Consider the following 21,804-nt stretch of genomic DNA (forward strand, 5'->3'; position numbering starts at 1 on the left):
ATATTGATGCATATTAATCATATTGCACATTATTGGGTGTTAATTTAAGTTGTCATTTCAATGCATTACTAAGTTTTTGGAAGTAGCTTTTCCCCAATGGGAATATGAATTGTCTTGTTACTAACAACCACAAAACATTACATGACAACAGTAGGAAATTTTCCTCACTCTACCAGCACCACTCAAAAGAAACTCTATGCATTATTCATTTGCCTGGTTTGGCATATACTCTGTGGGAGCTGGCATTCCAGTTTATCTTTTTCATATAGTAATTTCAATTCATCAGTAGTGAACTTGTTATGAATATCTGAAAAATCTTGTGACTATTATTGATATATATAGCTTCAATCTTTTAAATCTTCTATTTAATGAAAGCTCAGGACTTTTGTTAATGAATTAAAAACAAATGTGTTTTTCCTTTGCATGTTTAAACATTATTACGCAACACCTATATGTGAAATGTAATGCGATGAGCTCTCCTCAATGAATTCTGGTAGGATCAAAACTATTGAAATTTTGGAAAATGTACCAGTGCTATTGCAGAAGAAATACATGAATGTCTGCAGATACCGTGGTTGAAGTTAAAACACAATGCTGGAGAATCTCAGCTGGTCAAACAGCGTACTTTATGTAGCAAAGATAAAGATCCATAACACACGTATCAGGCTTGAGTCCTTCATCTACGGTATGTAAAAATGTCAGCAGGCACCCGTCCTTCCCCTTCCACTTGTCTTCTTTCCTCCAGCTCTCCACCCCCTTCCCTGTCCATTTACAAAGCCTCCTCCCCTTGCTTGCTGCTATGCCCTCCCTCCCTTATCCACCTATTACCACCTGCCTTTACGATTGTGTTCATACCCCTGATCCTCCCCCACCCTACCATTTTGTTCAGGCATCTGCTGACATTTTTTCATATCTTACTAAGGGGTTCAAGCATCTCTCAACATGCTACATGAATCTTAAATAGTTCCTCAGAAAGTGAGTGATAAAAATTGAAACACTTCCAGCATAAATCTGGCCCATGAATGCAAGTAGTCAGATAGAAAACGAATTATCCCTTGCTGAGCTAATACTGCTCCAATACCTATTTAACTGAGAAGGTCTGCTGGTAGCCCAGGTTCAAGCAACCTTTATTCGGTAATGACCATCAAAATTAATTTTGTTAATTATTTTGCAAGAGCTTATTTTGATGATGGAATCTGTTGTTCTGCTATTAAATATCCAGAAAAATATTTCCATATTTGAGCTTGACAATATCTCGAGCAGTACCAATATTTATTATTCAATTTGAATTTCAACTGAGGAAACATTTAAGAACCCCCTATATTGGTTAGTTTGGGTAAAGATGTCTGATTTTTTTTTAACTCAAGAGGGATATAAACAAGCAACAAACATCGTTACAATTCAGTGATCATCCTTTCTGATGGTAAAAACTGAATTTTAATTATCGATTTATTTAATTTCCTGAATTTTCAGTGTGGTATATAACTTCCTGAACTGTTGGGATTTAAGCTTTTTTATCGAGATTAAAGCTCCCCACTTCAACTTGATAATCCAGCAATTTAATCATACTTTAATAATCTTTACCAATAAATTATGCAAACTTTGTGTGTAAGTAACCTTTTTTTATTCCGATTGCGATCACATGGATTGTTTTTTTTTAAATATTCTGAATATTCAGAAAAGGGTTTGGCATGCGATGATTTTTTTTTAACTTTTAACATTACTTATCATCTTACACGAGATGAGCCTGAATTCTGAGTTAACTTGTCAATCCTGTGTCATTGCAGGTGCTTATACAGCAGCGAAAGCAGCTAAATATGGAGGTAAATTTTCCTATTTTCTAAGTAAAGTCAATGCTCGCTTACACTTCAGATAAACAAATCCATACAAACACACAATTACTTTGTTTGCATGCCATTAAATAGATAGTTAGATACTATGAAACTGGCTCTTCAGCTGACGATTAAAGCACGGATGTACGTCCAGGCCAACCTTGATGCCTATCTACGCTAATCACATTTCCCTGCATTTGTCTCATATCTCTCTATTTTTTCCTATTCATATACTGCCCAAAACATTGTAATGATTCAATCTGTGATTTTATCTGTTTCTTCCACCTCACCTGTAACTCATTCCATATACCCATCACCCTTTCTGTCCCCTTTAAGTATTTCCCCTCTTAACCTGAACCTATATTTTCTAGAAAAAAGACTATGACACCCCACCCTGTCTCGGCCTCTCATTATTTTATGTACCTCTAAAAACCTCAGCATTTTTCACTCCACTGAGTATAATCAAAGCATATCCATTTTGTTCTTGTAACAGATTACATCCATTCCAAGGCAACATCCTAGATTAATATATTTTCACAGGACAACATAATCAAATGTTTTCATGATACTGCATATACTCACACAACTAGTTTGCATGATTGTCACAGGAGGGGCTCCCAGAATTTCAGCTGGAGCTGTTCCGGGTGCCATTCCAGGTGGCATTTCAGGGGCTATTCCTGGAAATGTTGTTGTCTTCACAATGTATTTTGACATTGATTGAATTGTGTGCATTGAATGGGATGAAATGAGTTTGCGTTAATCTGAGAAGTATTAAAAGTATCGAGAATAAGGATGATCAACTTACAACATGGATCAGAATGTGGAATTACGATATTGTGGCCATTACAGAGTTACAGAAACCTAGCTCTAGCAAGTGCAGGATTGCCTCATTAATGTTCTGGGGGATTAGATGTTTCAAAAGAGATAGGAAGGGAGGTAAAAGTTGAGGAGTTTTTCGGTTCTTTCCTTTATTATCCAAAGCTGGATTTCCCTGCCCTTATTGTCCTTGTTTCAAACTGGAACATAGTTTTGTCCAGCACTGGTTGGGGGGAGGGAACAAAATAGTACAGAGCAGTAAGGAGAAAGTTAGAATGCAAACAATGAAAGTTTGTAGTAAGTATTTGAATATGGATGGGCAGGTGATAGAGAAGGGAAATGCTCTGGAAGAAGATGAAGGGCAATTGGCAGCAAAAGTAAATAATGTTGTTCTTAAAGATGAGGGAAAACAGGGATTAAAAAATGGGAAATCCCTGAAATTCATATATTTTAATGCCAGGAGTATTGTAAAAAAGGTGGATGAGCTGAAGGTGTGGATTGATACTTGGAAGTATGATGTGGTAGCGATTAGTGAGACATGGTTGCAGGAGGGATGTGATTGGCAACTGAATATCCCTGGGTTTTGTTGTTTTAGGTGTGATAGAGTCGGAGGGGCAAGAGGAGGTGGGGTTGCATTGCTTGTCAGGGAAAATATTACAGCGGTGCCTAGGAAGGATAGATTAGAGGGCACATCCACGGAGGCTATTTGGGTGGAACTGAGGAGTAGGAAAGGAGAGGTTACACTTGTAGGGGTGTATTATAGACCACCCGGAGGGGACCGAGACCTAGAGGAGCAAATCTGTAGGGAGATAGTAGATATTTGTGATAAGCACAGGGTTGTAATTATGGGAGATTTTAATTTTCCACATATAGATTGGGAAACACATTCTGTGAAAGGAATGGATGGGTTAGAGTTTGTGAAATGTGTGCAAGATAGTTTTTTACAACAATATGTAGAGGTGCCGACCAGAGAAGGAGCAGTGTTAGATCTACTGTTGGCAAATGGGATGGGTCAAGTGACGGAGGTTAGTGTTGGCGAGCACTTCGGGTCCAGTGATCATAATGCCATCAGCTTCAATGTCATTATGGAAAGAGAGAAATCAGGGCCAAGGATTGAGGTTTTTGATTGGGGAAAAGCTAGATTTGAGGAGATGCGAAAGGACTTGCAGGGTGTGCATTGGGACAATTTGGTTTATGGGCAGGATGTAGTAGAGAGATGGAAGTCTTTTAAAGATCAGATTTTGAGAGTGCAAAAGCTTTATGTTCCTGTTAGGTTAAAAGGAGGGGCAAAAGGTTTGAGAGAGCCGTGGTTTTCAAGGAATATTGGAAACTTGGTTCGAAGAAAAAGGGAGGCGTACATTAGATATAAGAAGCATGGAGTTAAGGAGATGTTTGAAAGATACATTGAATGTAAGAGGAATCTTAAGAGAGGAATTAGGAAAGCTAAAAGAAGGTACGAGAAAACTATGACAAGCAGGGTGAAAACTAATCCAAAAGAGTTCTACAAATATGTTAATGGTAAGAGGAAAGCTAGAGACAAAATTGGTCCCTTAGAAAATCAGAGTGGAAAACTGTGTGTGGAACTTAGAGAAATGGGGGAGATATTGAACAGTTTCTTTTCTTCGGTATTCACTAAGGAGAAGGATATTGGGAGATGTGGGATAAAAAAAGCAAATTGGGTAAATATGGGGAATATAGAGATTACAAAAGGTGTAGTTTTAAGGCTTTTGAAGAATATAAAGGTGGATAAGTCTCCGGGACCAGACGGGATCTTCCCCAGGTAATTGAGAGAAGTGAAGGAGGAAATAGCAGAGGCTCTGGCGGTAATTTTTCAAATGTCATTAGATATGGGGATAGTGCCGGAGGATTGGCGCATTGCGCATGTGGTTCCGTTATTTAAAAAGGGTTCAAGGAGGAAGCCTGGCAACTATCGGCCTGTAAGTTTGACGTCTGTGGTAGGTAAATTAATGGAGAAAATTCTTAGAGATAGTACTTATAAACATCTGGATAGACAGGGTCTGATCAGGAGCACTCAACATGGATTTGTGGGAGGAAGGTCATGTTTGACCAATCTGATTGAATTTTTTGAAGAGGTGACTAGGAATGTGGATGAGGGTAGCGCAGTGGATGTTGTCTATATGGACTTCAGTAAGGCCTTCGATAAGGTACCACATGGAAGGTTAGTTAGGAAGGTGCAGTCTTTAGGTATAAATTTTGAGATAGTCAAATGGATTGAACATTGGCTGAAAGGGAGAGGCCAGAGAGTGGTAGTGGATAATTGTCTGTCAGGTTGGAGGCCGGTGACCAGTGGTGTGCCTCAAGGATCTGTATTGGGCCCATTGTTGTTCGTTATATACATTAATGATCTAGATGATGGGGTGGTGAATTGGATTAGTAAATATGCAGACGATACTAAGATAGGTGGAATAGTGGATAATGAAGAAGGTTTTCAAGGATTGCAGAGGGATTTGGGCTGCTTAGAAAAGTGGGCTGAAAAATGGCAGATGGAATTTAATGCTGATAAGTGTGAGGTGCTTCATTTTGGTAAGAAGAATCAGAATAGGACATATGTGGTAAATGGGAGAGCATTGAGGAATACAGAAGAGCAGAAAGATTTAGGAGTGACGGTACATCGTTCCCTGAAGGTAGAAACTCACGTGAATAGGGTGGTGAAGAAGGCTTTTAGTATGCTGGCCTTTATCAATCATTGCATGGAATATAGGAGTTGGGAGGTGATGTTGAGATTGTATAAGACGTTGGTGCGGCCTAATTTGGAGTTCTGTGTGCAGTTCTGGTCGCCTAATTATAGGAAGGATATAAACAGAGTGGAGAGAGTGCAGAGAAGGTTTACCAGAATGTTGCCTGGGTTTAAGCATCTGGAGTATGGGGAGAGATTGGACAGATTGGGTCTTTATTCTTTGGAGCGTAGAAGGTTGAGAGGGGATTTGATAGAAGTATTTAAGATTATGAAAGGGATAGACAGAATGGATGTGGATAGACTATTTCCGTTAAGAGGAGGAAAGTTTAAAACAAGAGGACATGAGTTAAGAATTAAGGGGCAGAGGTTTAGAGGTAACATGAGGGGGAACTTCTTTATTCAGAGAGTGGTAGCTGTGTGGAATGAACTTCCGGGAGAAATAGTGGCGGCGGAGTCAATTGTATTATTTTAGAAAAGGTTGGACAGGTATATGGATGAGTGGAAGATGGAGGGTTATGGGCATTGTGCAGGGAGGTGGGATTAGAAAGGGGTGTTTGGTTCGGTGCGGACTAGAAGGGCCTAATGGCCTGTTTCCATGCTGTAATTGTTATGTTACTGTGAAAAATCTCTTTGAAAGTCTTCCCCTGTTCCTCAACTGTCCCACTATATAGCCTGTATTCGTACTATATGCAAACCAATTCCTCACTCATCCCGTTGTAATTAGGCAAAATGGACTGGATTTGGATCAAACTATTGCATCCTCCATTATTCATACTGTGATAACTCTTTCTGAGAGGATCCCTAACTACAAGATTGTTAATTTTACCTATCTCATTGAATGCGATCAGATCTAAAATAACAAATCAAGCATGTATTGCATGTCATGTTACTTTGTATGTTCAGTAACATGCTGCTAAGCAAGCTATCACAAATGCATTTTATAAAGTCCTCCTCATAACTGCAATTACTAACTTCATTTCTCCAATCTATGTACAAGTTAAAGTCCACCATGACATCTTCTATTCTATTCCTACATGCCACAGTTATTTCTTGGTGAATTGCCTGTGCCATTGTATTATTATTAACTGCTAGTCTATACTCTACACCCACCAGTGATTCTTTTCACTTACTATTTCTGATCTCTACCCGAATCAATTCAACCTTCTGTTCATGATCTTGTATCTTCTCTCTCTTTCACCCTGATCTTATCGTGAATTAAATATTCTTCCCTTCTTAGTGATCATGAAATGTTGTTAGAATCAACATTGTGCAATTCCATCAGTTTTAAAGAAAATTGTAGATGACTGTATCTCTCTTATTCTAATATTTCAGGTGCTGTTCAAGGAGGAGGAGTTCCAGGAGGAGTTCCAGGAGGAGTTCCAGGGGGTGTACCAGGAGTTGTACCAGGAGTTGTACCAGGAGTTGTACCAGGAGGTGTACCAGGTGGTGTTCCAGGTAATTTTGATACTACTTATAATTTAAATATATTTTAATGAAAATATGCATGTTTTATTGTTTGCAATATTTTTAACCATAAGGTAAATGTGCTTTGGATTCAGAAGATGTCTTTTAATTTTTTTTCTCTGCTGTAGTTAGATAACACATACAAAATGGTATGACACAAGACCAGTATGGACTGGATTTACATGGCAGAAATTCAGGATATCTCTCGCATTAAACTGAAAATGTGTTTAGTGTGGCTTTGTTGTGGCGACTTGGCCCCACTTGTCATGCGCGGTCAGCGGGGCAGTTGTGGCAAAGAGGGCATTGCGGGGCCTTCATTTCCGGTTCGGAAGAAGACATGCGCGCTTGCGTCAGCGTGATGTAAGCTCCGGACAGCAAGGTGTGGACCAGACACAGCCTTAAAGGCGGCAGTGTGGAATTCAAAGTCAAGCAGTTTTGTTTCTCAAGCTCTCAGCCTTTTGTCCCAGTCTTTTTACTGCACTCACGCAAAACCCACTACACTGGAGACCCCAACAAGTCTCCACGTCCTGAAGACTTGGCTCAATGGACCTGGCAGCCATAGGAGCCATTGCGTTGAATCTGTCAACTTTCTGGACAAACGGGCCCTGCACTTGGTTTGGCCAACCAGAGGCCCAGTTTCAGATCAAATAGATAACCTCCATTTCGACCAGATACCTCTGTGATGTCTGCTCACTCGTCCAGGATGACGCTTCATAGGTAAATGACCTCATCCATGCACTGCCTGAGGAAGGTAAATACATGGCTCTTAAAAATCTCCTTATTAGCACATTCGGTCAGTCACAGTGCAAGAGGGCTACCAGGCTCCTTCACTTGGATTTCCTGGCAATTGGACCCTGTCCGCTCTCATGGATGAAATGCTCACCCTGGCAGAAGGGCACAAGCCCTGCCTCATGTACAGGCAGGCATTTCTCGAGCAGATGCCCACAGACATCAGATTCCTATTGGTAAATGTGGATTTCAGCGACCCACGCAGTGTCGTAGCACAAGCAAATATTCTTCACCGCTCCAAGCACAAGACCTTAGACACCGTGAACTGTGTTACATGGCTTCTGCCAAGGGCAACACCCAAGTCCAGTCCATCACATGAACAGGCCCCTCCCTGACAGAAAACAGAAAGGCCTGACCCAAATTGGTGCTTCTAACATCAGCGTTGGGGGGTACCAGTTCGCTGGTGCCGCCAGCCTTGCTTGTTTCTCGGAAACGACGGGGCCAGCCATCATTAGTGGCTGTGGCGGCTGGCCAATGGACTGGTTACGTGATTCCATCTTTACAATCGACACCAGGGGCAAAGAGGAACTGTTACAGTGGACCGCTTGAATCTGGCCCACCTGGACTTGTCATAACCAGTACAGATTCCCCCGCCAGTACGTAGGGGTCAGACACCAAGACAACAGACATCACGCTCGACAGATCGTGAGGCCATTGGTACCAGTTCGCTGGTGCCGCCAGCCTTGCTTGTTTCTGGGAATCAACGGGCTGCAGCAGCTGGCCAACCGAACAGCCTACCATTCTCAGGCCAACAGACTGGTTGAATGCTTCCATTGGCACTTGAAATCAGTATTGATGGCATGGCTAAAGAAGCCCAAATGGGTAGATGTACTACCCCCTGGGTCCTCCTGAAGATACGCACAGTGCCTAAGGAAGACCTTCAAGTCTCCTCAGCCTAACTAGTCTATGGCGATACCCTTGCAGTCCTGGGCCAGTTCCATCATTCAGCGTCCAGTCAAACCACCCTCACTGCAGTTGCACTGGAGAGACTGCAAGATAAACTAGGCTCACTGGCACCACCACCACCATCGCAACATTGTCAGCCACCTTTCAAATACCCTGCAGAGATATCCTCCTTCCAGTGTATGTTCATGCAAAGGGGCGGATGCAGGATGCCCCACCAACACCACTCTGAGCGATCCTTTTTTTTAAACTTTATTTAAGATTTTACAACATGAATAAAATAAAGGATTACATTTAAAAAGAATAAAAATAAGATAATAAAATTACAGTACCACATCGGTAAACTAAATAAACTAACCCCCCCCACCCCGCAATGATTATTACACATTAATAACCTAACTTAAAATTATTCTTACCCCCAAAATAAAGAGTGAAGAGTTAATAAAATAAACAATATTATACATAAGAAAAAAAAAGCCCACTTACAAAAAAAAACATAACAAGTAAAGATACTAACAAAAAAATGTTATCAATACTAAAAAATCACACTTAAAAACATATTTAGAGCAAACTTAAATGCATATATTCAACAAACGGAGTCCACTTTGACCTATAAAAAGACATCCTATCTTGAAGTGAAAAAGATATCCTTTCCATGGTCAAACAGGGTTTCATCTCCAAATGCCACCTATCTAAAGTTAATATATTTCTATCTTTCCAAGTAAGTGCTATACATTTCTTGGCCACAGCTAAAGCTAAATAGATAAAGGAAATCTGATAATCCTTTAAACCTAAGTCAATTAGTGATTCCATATTCCCTAATAAAAATATATTAGGATCTAATACAAGACAAATATTATATAAACTATTAAGTATAAATTGAATATCTTTCCAAAACTGTTGCAATCGATCACAAAGCCAGACAGTATGCAAAAAAGTATTAGCCGCCTGGTCACAATGAAAACAGCAATCCGACTTACTAAGGCCAAACTTTTTTAGTTTCTCCGGTGTTAAATATAACTGATGTATGAAATTATAATTAATCATTGCTAATCTAGCATTAATTAATTTCCAAATACTACTCTGACAAATTTCCATCCAGGCTTCTTCAGCTATTGTAAAACCTAAATCTTTTTCCCATTTCAATTTATCTTTATCCCAATCTATTTTACTTTCGGTTTCTTGTAAAATACAATACAAATCAGATATATGTCCCTTTTTTGGTATTGAAAGTACATATTCCTCAAAATTAGAATCAAGCAATAAGATCATATGATGACCACATATTTGTTTTACAAAAGATCTTAATTGATAATACACAAATACAGAATTTCCACTAATACCAAATTTTCTTTGTAATTCATCAAAGGAACAAAAATATCCCTCAGAAAAACAATGGCAATCGTCCAGACCATTTATTTTTGAGCCCCAATTTGTTAAGTTTACTTGTCCATAAATTCAATAAATGCTTCAATACTGGTACATCATAAGTTCGTAATAAATTTTTATTCCATCGAAACAAAAACTCATGAGGATATTTTTCTAAAATAACCACCATTTCTACCTTTGCCCAACTGGGCAGTACATCCATATTCATTAATGCACTAAGAAATTTAAATTGAGCTGCTTCATAATAATGCTGAAAATTCCAAATTGGAAATCCCACATTGACTTTCTCATCGCCACCCTCGGAAATTTTCCCTTCCATAAGAAGTCTCTAATTGCTTTATATAAATCCTTAAAAAAACTTTTATTTAAAAAAATAAGGAATTGATTGAAACAAATATTGTATTCGAGGAAAGATATTCATTTTTATAGTATTAATCCTCCCTAATAAACCCAAAGGTAAATCCTTCCACCTAATCAAATCTAATTTAATCCTTTTTATTAAAGGAAGATAATTAATTGAATATAAGTCTTGAAACTCCGTATTAACATTAATTCCTAAATATTTAACTTGTGTAGTGCACTTCAAATCGGAAATACTTTTATATATTGAATAATCATCTTTACATATTGATAGAATTTCACTTTTAGCCCAATTTACTTTATAACCAGATAATTGACCATAGTTTTCTAAACATTTTTGAATTGCTGGTAAAGAAATACCTGGATCCACCAAATATAATAAAACATCATCAGCAAATAAATTAATCTTGTATTCCTCAAAACTCTCATACCTTTAACATTTTCGTTTTGGCGTATTAATTGTGCCAAAGGTTCAATAACTATAGCAAATAAAGCAGGCGACAATGGGCATCCTTGTCTAGTAGACATTGTTAAATTAAAAGATTCTGAAATCCGCCCATTGACAGCAATTCTAGCCTTCGGACTATTATATAAAGCCTTTATCAATCCAATAAATAAAGAACCAAAACCACATTTCTCAAGTACTTTAAACAAAAACTTCCATTCAACTCTATCAAAAGCCTTCTCTGCATCCAGTGAAACCACTTTTGGATAATTTATCTGAGATTTAGATTTGTTTATCAAAGTTATTAAATGCAAAATGTTATCTGACGCATATCTATTTTTTATAAATCCTGTTTGGTCACTATGTATTATTTTAGGCAAATATTGAGCTAGTCGATTAGCCATAACTTTAGCTACAATTTTATAATCCACATTTAACAGCGATATTGGTCTATAAGAAGAAACCTGTAAAGGGTCTTAATCTTTTTTTGGTATAACTGTAATTATTGCATTAGAGCAAGACTCATGTAATTGAAAAATATTATAAATTTGTTGTAATATATCTTATAAATAGGAGCTATATCAGCATAAAAAGTTTTATAAAACTCTATAGAAAACCCATCTTCACCAGGTGCCTTTCCATTTGGCATATCTCTTATCGCCATTTCTATTTCATTTTCTGTAAAAGATTTATCTAACTCTTGTCTGTCTTCTTGATTCAATTGTGGCAATATAATATTTTTCAAAAAAGAATCTATAACATCTTCAGTTACATCTTTACATTCTGAAGTATATAATTTTTTATAGAAATTAAAAAATTCCTCATTAATTTCCTTTTGGCTAAAAGTAATACCCGATTTCTTTCTAATTGCTGGTATAATCCTAGATAATTGTTCCTTTTTTAACTGCCATGACAAAACTTTATGAGCTTTCTCACCCCATTCATAAAACTTATGTTTAGTTCGGTTCATTAAATATTCAAACCGATAAGTTTGTAATTCATTATATTTAAATTTTAAATTAGTTAACTGATTCTTTTGCATTTCAGTAGCACTTTTTTGAAATTCTTTTTCAGTAGCAGTTATCTTTTTCTATAAATCTTCAATCTCTTTAAGTCTCTCTCTCTTTACTTTAGAAGCATAACTAATAATTTGACCTCGTAAAAAAGCTTTCATTGCATCCCATAAAACAAAATGACTAGAAACAGAATTAGTATTATTACTAATAAAAACTTCAACTTGTTGTTTTAAATAACTAATAAATTCTGGTTTTTGTAATAACATAGTATTAAATCTCCATCTTAGAGCTCTCTGAACATCTTGTGAACTCTGATATTCTAATAATAATAAAGAATGATCCGAAACCAATCTTGCCTTTAATCCACCGATACAACCCTATCCTGCAAATGTGTTGAAATTAAAAAATAATCAATTCTAGAAAAAGAATTATGGCACGAAGATTAAAAAGAAAAATCTTTCTCTGTAGGATTAAATCTTCGCCAAATATCAACTAAATTCAAATCTGACATCATATTAGTTACTTGAACTGCCATCTTAGATTTCTTAATTACTCTTGGATACTTGTCCAATAAAGGCTCCAAAACCACATTTAAATCTCCCCCAATCATCACATTAGAATTTGCTTGTCCAAGTAATAAAGACATATCCACAACAAAAACTGTATCCTCAACATTCGGAGCATAAACATCAAGCAAAGACCAAGCTTCATTAAAAATTGTACAGTTCAATTTTAATAATCTTCCACCATTTTTCTCTTCATTCTGTAACTGAAATGGTAAATTCTTGTGCACCAAAATTGCCACTCCTTTTGCCTTTGAATTAAATGAAGAATAAAAAACTTGTCCAACCCATTCACATTTGAGTTTCAAATGTTCCTTATCTGTTAAATGAGTTTCCAGCAAAAAAGCCACATCAAGTTTTAATTTTTTTAAGTAAGCAAGTACTTTCTTACGCTTAAAAGAAGCAAACTTCAATTTAGACATTCCTTACAACAACTCAACAACCAAAAAAAAGAAAGAAAAAAAGAGAAGGAGAAAAAAAAGAAACCCCCCAAAAAGAAAGAGAAAAAAAGGAAAAACCCCTCCCCTTATTCCCTCTTAAAACTACAGTCAAAAACGAAAAAAAAAGAAAAGACAAAAAAAAATATTTATTTAAAAACAAAGTAATAAAAAAAACTTCACTCCTTAACCCAAAAATTAAGAAAAAAAACAGGCAAGAGGTCAACTACCTCCTCCTGTTTAAACCGCACAATGTGGTAACTCCCACAAAATACTGGGTGTGAGATAACTCACACGTAGCTGATGACTTCTGGAAAATAATGCCCACCCAGTTCCCTCTCCCAACTCCCATTTCGTATTAAACTATCATCATTATCTGAAATATTCTCAAAAAAAAAGTAAAAGATTTGTTTTTCTTAATCAACTTTGCCACTTCGACCACCATTGCTTCCATTTCTTCTTGAAATCTGATTCCCATCTTGTATCTCCACTCTCTTTGGAAACCGTGGAGGACTACGCCGTTCCTGAAATTGCATAATCGGTAAAGATTGAGCAAAGTCCATAGCTTCTTTAGGATTATCAAAGAATTTTGGCTGATATCCATCCTGAAAAATCTTCAATACCACAGGGTACCTAAATGTTGCCTTATATCCTTTTTTCCACAACAGCTCTTTCACGGAATTAAATTCACGTCATTGAAACATAATTTCTTGACTCAGATCGTGATAAAAAAAGACACGGTTGTTCTGAACCATCAAAGGAGATCTATTTTGCTGTGCATTTCTAATAGCCACACGTAAAATTGTCTCTCTATCACAGTAGTTTAAGCAACGGACCAGAACAGGTCTTGGATTCTGTCCTGAAAAAGGTTTCCTTCTCAAAGCTCTATGAGCACGTTCCAATATTAAACCTTCGAGGAATTTGTCTTGCCCTAACACTCATGGAATCCATTCAGTAAAATTTTTTCTTGGATCTGGCCCTTCTATGTCTTCTGGCAAACCAACAATTTTTACGTTGTTCCGTCTAGATTGATTCTCCAAATAATCAACCTTTTTTGCTAAATTTTTATTCTGAATCTGCAATGTTTCAATTGTTTTGTTTACATCTTGCAATTGATCTTGTACATCAACTAAAGCTTGATCACACATATCAAATCTTTCATTAGTTTCAAGTTTAAAAGCTCCAGAGTCAGCCGTCTGTTGAGTATTAATATCCACCAATGTATTAAGCTTGGAATAAACCTGGGTCATAGAATTACCTAGCTGTTTCATTGAAGAATATAACTTAAAGTCAAGAGTCTTGATAAGCATATCAGCAAAAGTAGATTCAGACATAGTAGGATCCTGCTGTTTCTGAGAGACCAAAGGATCTTCTGTCCCTTCCCTTGGTTTAGCATCCTTTCTTGCAGTATGGCTCCATGTAGAAACCCCTGCCACAGCCCCCTCAGCAACATCAGGAGGCTGATAGTCAGGGTTATCTTTAAGCCATATCTTATCAAAAGCCTTCATTATATCCAAACCTGGGGAAACCGTCATAACTGGTGGTGCATTTCGCAGCGCCACCACTATATCAATCGGAGGTCGGCTCTTTAACTCTCCAGCTGGTGGCGTCCCAGCTGATTCAGCTGTCAAACTCTCAGCAACAGCGCTCACAGTGGGTGTTGTTTGAAATACACATGCCTGGCTAGCCCTTTGTTCCAAAGGCTGCCGGGCGACATCTTTAAAGAGCCCTACCGGTACAGAACGAAGTTCCAATGCCGAATCCTGCACTTCTTCTCCTGGATCCATTCCACGCTGAGTCCTGGCTTCTTGTAAACAGGTAGGCTCAGATAATTTCGGGAAATGTAATTTTTTAACAATCTGTTGGCGTTTTCTTTTATTTTTTTTTAGCAAATGTACCATTAGATATTAATTCAGCACCTCTTACTATTTATAAACTTTTTAAAGAATTTTAACGGGCACTTATAAACAAAACAATAACTCAGAGTCAGGAGAGGACTGGAAGGCACGTCTGTTCCTCATGCCATCTGGCCACGCCCCCACTCTGAGCGATCCTTACAAGGTGCTTCAAAGGAACACATCCACCTTTACACTTGACATCGAGGGCAAAGAGGAACTGTTACGCTGGACTGCTTGAAACTGGCTCACCTGGTCATAACCAGGACAGGTTACCCAACCAGTACATGGGCATTAGCAGCCGAGACAGTAGACATCACCCTCGACAGATCGTGAGACCATTGGTGTCGGTCTGGGGCGGAGGTTGTGTGGGAACGCACATTGTTGTAGCAGCGAACCAGCCCCACTTGGCACGTGTGGTCAGTAGGGAAGATGCAGCAAAAATGGCGTTGTGGGTCCTCCTTTTCCAGTCCAGACTGGAAGAGCACATGCGCCCTTGCATCAGCATGACCTAAGCTCCAGAACACAAGAGGCGGGCCAAACACAGCCTTAAAGGCTGCAGTGTGGAACTCCAAGTAAACCAGTTGTGTTACTCGAGCTCTCAGCCTGTTGTCTCAGTCTTTTCCCTGCGCTCGCGCACAACCCCCTGCAATAGACGGTTTAATTAAATTCTGTTATAAAGAGTGAAAATTATTTGTGCATTCTCACTTGCATTTTCAGTGTGGTATGTAACCTCCGGAGTCTGTACCATGCTGGTTTGTCAGCACATAAAGACCTTGATTTGAAAGTGCTTTATTAGCATCTTCACTTTGTTTGATCTATTGAACAAGTGAGAAGATCAGAACAATGCAAATAATTAAATTGATTGTTACGGATTCTATCCTTTCAAAAATCTTCAATAATATTGATGCATATTAATCGTATTGCATTTTATTGGGTGTTAATTTAAGTTGTCAGTTCAATGCATTACTAAGTTTTTGGAAGTAGCTTTTCCCCAATGAGAATATGAACGTCTTGTTACTAAAAACCACAAAACATTACTTGACAATAGTAGGAAATTTTCCTCACTCTACCAGCACCACTCAAAAGAAACTCTATGCGTTATTCATTTGCCTGGTTTGGAATATGCTCTGTGGGAGCTGGCATTCCAGTTTATCTTTTTCATATAGTAATTTCAATTCATCAGTAGTGAACGTTATGAATATCTCTGAAAAATGTTGTGACTATTCTCAATATATATTGCTTCAATCTTTTAAATATTCTATTTAAATGAAAACTCAGGACTTTTGTTACTGAATTAAAAACAAATGTGTTTTTCCTTTGCATGTTTAACCATTATTACTCAACACCTCAGTATGAAATGTAATGCGATGAGCTCTCCTCAATGAATTCTGGTAGGATCAAAACTATTGAAATCTTGGAAGATGTAGAAGTGCTATTGCAGAAGAAATACATGAATGTCTGCAGATACCGTGGTTGAAGTAAAAACACAATGCTGGAGAATCTCAGCTGGTCAAACAGCGTATTTTATGTAGCAAAGATAAAGTTACATAACACACGTATCAGGCTTGAGTCTTTCATCAACGGTATGAAAAAATATCAGCAGGCAACCATCCTTCCCCTTCCACTTGTCTTCTTTCCTCCAGCTCTCCACCCCCTTCCCTGTCCATTTACAAAGCCTTCCCTCCTCCCCTTGCTTGCTGATGTGCCTTGCCTCCCTTATCCACCTATTACCACCAGCCTTTGGGATTGTGCTCGTTCCCTTGATCCTCCCCCACACTACCATTTTGTTCAGGCGTCTGGTGACATTTTTTCATACCTTGCTGAAGATTTCAAGCATCTTTCAACATGCTACATGAACCTTAAACGATCCTCCCAAAGTGAGTGATAAAAATTGAAACACTACCAGCATAAATCTGGCCCATGAATGCAAGTAGTCAGATAGAGAACTAATTATCCCTTGCTGAGCTAATACTGCTCCAATACCTATTTAACTGAGAAGGTCTGCTGGTAGCCCAGGTTCAAGCAACCTTTATTCCATAATAACCATCAAAATTAATTTTGTTAATTATTTTGCAAGAGCTTATTTTGATGATGGAATCTGTTGTTCTGCTATTAAATATCCAGAAAAATAGTTACATATTTGAGGTTGACAATATCTCGAGCAGTACCAATATTTATTATTCAATTTGAATTTCAACTGAGGAAACATTTAAGAACCGCCTTAATTGGTTGGTTTCGGTAAAGATATTGGATTTTTTTTTAACTCCAGAGGGATATAAATAAGCAACAAACATCTTAACAATTCAGTGATCATCCTTTCTGATGGTAAAAACTGAATTTTAATTATCGATTTATTTAATTTCCTGAATTTTCAGTGTGGTATATAACTTCCTGAACTGTTGGGATTTAAGCTTTTTTATCGAGATTAAAGCTCCCCACTTCAACTTGATAATCCAGCAATTTAATCATACTTTAATAATCTTTACCAATAAATTGTGCAAACTTTGTGTGTAAGTAACCTTTTTTAATTCCGATTGCGATCACATGGATAGTTTTTAAAAAAATATTCTGAATATTCAGAAAAGGGTTTGGAATTTGATGATTTTTTAAAATCTTTTAACATTACTTATCATCTTACATGAGATGAGCCTGAATTCAGAGTTAACTTGTCAATCCTGTGTCATTGCAGGTGCTTATACAGCAGCGAAAGCAGCTAAATATGGAGGTAAATTTTCCTATTTTCTAAGTAAAGTCAATGCTCGCTTACACTTAAGATAAACAAATCCATACAAACACACAATTACATTGTTTGCATGCCATTAAATAGATAGTTAGATACTATGAAACTGGCTCTTCAGCTGACGATTAAAGCACGGATGTACGTCCAGGCCAACCTTGATGCCTATCTATGCTAATCACATTTCCCTGCATTTGTCTCATATCTCTCTATTTTTTCCTATTCATATACTGCCCAAAACATTGTAATGATTCAATCTGTGATTGTATCTGTTTCTTCCACCTCAACTGTAAATCATTCCATGTACCCATCAGCCTCTCTGTCTCCTTTAAGTATTTCCCCTCTTAACCTGAACCTATATTTTCTAGAAAAAGGACTATGACACCCTACCTTATCTCGGCCTCTCATTATTTTATATTCCGCTAAAAACCTCAGCACTGAATACAATCAAAGCATATCCATTTTATTCTTGTAACAGATTACATCCATTCCAAGGCACCATCCTGGGTGAATATCTTTTCCACTCTTTCTTGCACTACCACATCCTTCCTATAATGTGTTGACTAGTACTGCAAGCACTATTCCATGTGTGGCCTAACCAATGTCTTGTACATCTTGCTATATGGCGTCCCAAATCTTATACCCAATATCCCTGCTTATGAAGACATGCAAACTAAAAGTCCTCTTGACCTACCTTTCTACCTGTGCTGCTATTTTCAGTGAGCTATGAACCTGCACCACAAGGTATCTCTGTACATTCACACTTCACCTCGATCTGTTGTTTGCTGTACATGTCCCAAAACGCATAAGATCACACTTGTCTGGATTAAATTCCTTCAGCTAACATTCTGCCCAACTTTCTAGCTGACCTATTTTCTATGTACACTTAGAAAACTATCCAAATTACCTTTAACTCCAATAATCTTCTTCTCCCCACCAAACCTATTTGTCCATGGACATTCCCATCCATGTAATCTATTTATATAATCAGTAATAAGGTCCCTTTAATTCACCACTTGTTACAGATTTCCAGTCAGAAAACAACCCCCTGTTGCTATCCACTGCTATTTATCACTAAGCCAATTTTGGATCCAATTTTCCAAAATAATATGTGCCCTAACTTGCTGGACCAGCCTTCTGTGTAGGACCTTGTCAGCAGCCTTGCTGAAGTTCACGTACATCACATCTATTGCTTTGTCTTCATTAATTTGCTCAATAACCTAAAAAAAATCAAATTTGTTGTGGAATATTCCCCTTCCACAACACCATGCTGATTCCCATTATTTGTCTCTCCCTTTAAAAGTAATCATAGAAACTATCCCGAAGAATTTTTTCATAATTTACGCTACTATTGAGGTTTCTCTGGTGAGCTATTGAACTATCTCTGGTGCCCTTCTTGAATATGGCAACGACATCAGCTGGCCTCCAGTCTTTCAGTTCCACACCCATAGCTAACGATGAGGGTGCAGTGCTGCCAAAGCTCACTGGAGTGCTGCTCCAATACCTCAGGGAACCTCTTCAGGCACCTCATGGAGTGGCTCCGGCATCTCCTTGTCACCCTTTTTGGTGAGCTCAGGCACCTAAAAAATTAGCACTGCAGCCCTGCAGTGAAACCCAGTTTAATTCCCTGTTCCATTTATCTGCTGCCTTTCAATCTTCGCTGTTCACTTCCATATTCAAACAGTATGGTATCAAAAAATTTTGGAAACAAAAGTATTAGATCAAGATGAATGGTGGAAGAGAGCTGAGAGGTAAATCTGTTGTATATATATTTAGAAATTGCTGTTAATGAAGCATTTGGTCATCGTAATTATTCCGTACTGGCTTCCCTGTTAATGTGGGAACATTCATAGTAATGATTTGTACCTATCAACATTTTCACAGGACAACATAATCAAATGTTTTCATGATACTGCATATACTCACACAACTAGTTTGCATGATTGTCACAGTAGGGGCTCCCAGGATTTCAGCTGGAGCTGTTCCGGGTGCCATTCCAGGTGGCATTTCAGGGGGTTTCCTGGAAAATTTGTTGCCTTCACAATGTATTTTGACATTGATTGAATTGTGTGCATTGAATGGGATGAAATGAGTTTGCTTTAATCTGAGAATTATTAAAAGTATCGAGAAAATGGATGATCAACTTACAACATGGATCAGAATGTGGAATTACGATATTGTGGCCATTACAGAGTTACAGAAACCTAGCTCTAGCAAGTGCAGGATTGCCTCATTAATGTTCTGGGGGATTAGATGTTTCAAAAGAGATAGGGAGGGAGGTAAAAGTTGGGGAGGTTTTGGGTTTTTTCCTTTATTATCCAAAGCTGGATTTCCCTGCCCTTATTGTCCTTGTTTCAAACTGGAATATACTTTTGTCCAGCACTGTGAAAAATCTCTTTGACAGTCTTCCCCTGTTCCTCAACTGTCCCACTATATAGCCTGTATTCCTACTATATGCAAACCAATTCCTCACTCATCCCGTTGTAATTAGGCAAAATGGACTGGATTTGGATCAAACTATTGCATCCTCCATTATTCATACTGCGATAACTCTTTCTGAGAGGATCCCTAACTGCAAGGTTGTTTATTTTACCTATCTCATTGAATGGGACCAGATCTAAAATAACAAATCAAGCATGTATTGCATGACATGTTACCTTGTATGTCCAGTAACATGCTGCTAAGAAAGCTATCCCAAATGCATTTTATAAAGTCCTCCTCATAACTGCAATTACTAACTTCATTTCTCCAATCTATGTACAAGTTAAAGTTCACCATGACAACTTCTATTCTATTCCTACATGCCACAGTTATTTCTTGGTGAATTGCCTGTGCCACTGTATTATTATTAACTGCTGGTCTATACTCTACTCCCACCAGTGATTCTCTTCACTTACTATTTCTGATCTCTACCCGAATCAATTCAACCTTCTGTTCATGATCTTGTATCTTCTCTCTCTTTCACCCTGATCTTATCGTGAATTAAATATTCTTCCCTTCTTAGTGATAATGAAATGTTGTTAGAATCAACATTGTGCAATTCCATCAGTTTTATAGAAAATTGTAGATTACTGTCTCTCTCTTATATTAATATTTCAGGTGCAGTTCCAGGAGGAGGAGTTCCAGGGGGTGTTCCAGGGGGTGTACCAGGAGGTGTACCAGGTGGTGTTCCAGGTAATTTTGATACTACTTATAATTTAAATATATTTTAATGAAAATATGCATGTTTTATTGTTTGCAATATTTTTAACCATAAGGTAAATGTGCTTTGGATTCAGAAGATGTCTTTCAATTTTTTTTCTCTGCTGTAGTTAGATGACCCATACAAGATGGTATGACACAAGACCAGTATGGACTGGGTTTACATGGAGGAGATTCAGGATATCTCTAGCTTTAAACTGAAAATTTGTATATTATGGCTTTGTTGCGGCGAACTGGCGCCACGTTTCATGCACGGTCAGCGGGACATTCACGGGAAAGAGGGGGATTTGGGGCCTTCATTTACGGTTCGGAAGAGGACATGGGCGCTTGCGTCAACGTGACATAAGCTCCGAAGAGCAAGGTGTGGACCAGACACAGCCTTAAATGCGGCAGTGTGGAATTCAAAGTAAAGCAGTTTTGTTACTCAAGCTCTCAGACTGTTGTCTCAGTCTTTTCCCAGCACTCGCGCAAAACCCATTACACTGGAGACCCCAACAAGTCTCCACGTCCTGAACACTCAGCACAATGGACCTGGCAGCCATTGGAGCCGATGCATTGAATCTGTCAACTTTCTGGACAAACAGGCCCTGCACTTGGTTTGGCCAAGCTGAGGCCCAGTTCCAGATCAAATAGATAACCTCCATTTTGACCAGATACTTCTGCGTTGTCTCCTCGCTCGTCCAGGAAGACGCTTCATGGGTCAATGGACTCATCCATGCACTGCCTGAGGAAGGTAAATACATGGCTCTTACAAACCTCATTATTAGCACATTCGGTCTGTCACAGTGCAAGAGGGCTACCAGGCTCCTTCACATGGATGGCCTGGGCGATTGGACCCTGTCCGCTCTCATGGATGAAATGCTCACCCTGGCAGAAGGGCACAAGCCCTGCCTCATGTACAGGCAAGCGTTTCTCGAGCAGATGCCCACAGACATCAGACTCCTATTGGTAAATGTGAATTTCAGCGACCCACGCAGGGTCGTAGCACAAGCAAATATTCTTCACCGCTCCAAGCACAAGACCTTAGACACCGTGAACTGTGTTACATGGCTTCTGCCAAGGGCAACACCCAAGTCCAGTCCATCACATGAACAGACCCTCCCTGACAGAAAACAGAAAGGCCTGACCCAAATTGGTGCTTCTAACATCAGCGTTGAGGGGTACCAGTTCGCAGGTGCCGCCAGCCTTGCTTGTTTTTGGGAAATGGACGGGCTGCAGCAGCTGGCAAACTGAACAACCTACCATTCTCAGGCCAA

General features: G+C 38.5%; 1 protein-coding gene across 11 annotated transcripts in view; it reads left to right on the top strand.

The window, feature by feature from the left end:
• LOC138749782 (elastin-like) overlaps window positions 1-21,804 on the top strand; it is a 270,705-nt gene that overhangs the window by 105,459 nt on the left and 143,442 nt on the right. For 10 of the 11 annotated variants that reach the window (XM_069911641.1, XM_069911643.1, XM_069911638.1 and 7 more), the window contains 4 exons: window positions 1,788-1,823; window positions 6,679-6,801; window positions 17,300-17,335; window positions 20,447-20,521. In XM_069911641.1, coding sequence (XP_069767742.1) covers window positions 1,788-1,823; window positions 6,679-6,801; window positions 17,300-17,335; window positions 20,447-20,521 — 270 coding nt within the window. The remainder of the gene's footprint in view (window positions 1-1,787; window positions 1,824-6,678; window positions 6,802-17,299; window positions 17,336-20,446; window positions 20,522-21,804) is intronic. The other variant, XM_069911637.1, reaches the window with a different exon arrangement.

This window comes from Narcine bancroftii, chromosome 14 (genome assembly GCF_036971445.1).
Source record: "Narcine bancroftii isolate sNarBan1 chromosome 14, sNarBan1.hap1, whole genome shotgun sequence".
NCBI lineage: Eukaryota > Metazoa > Chordata > Chondrichthyes > Torpediniformes > Narcinidae > Narcine > Narcine bancroftii.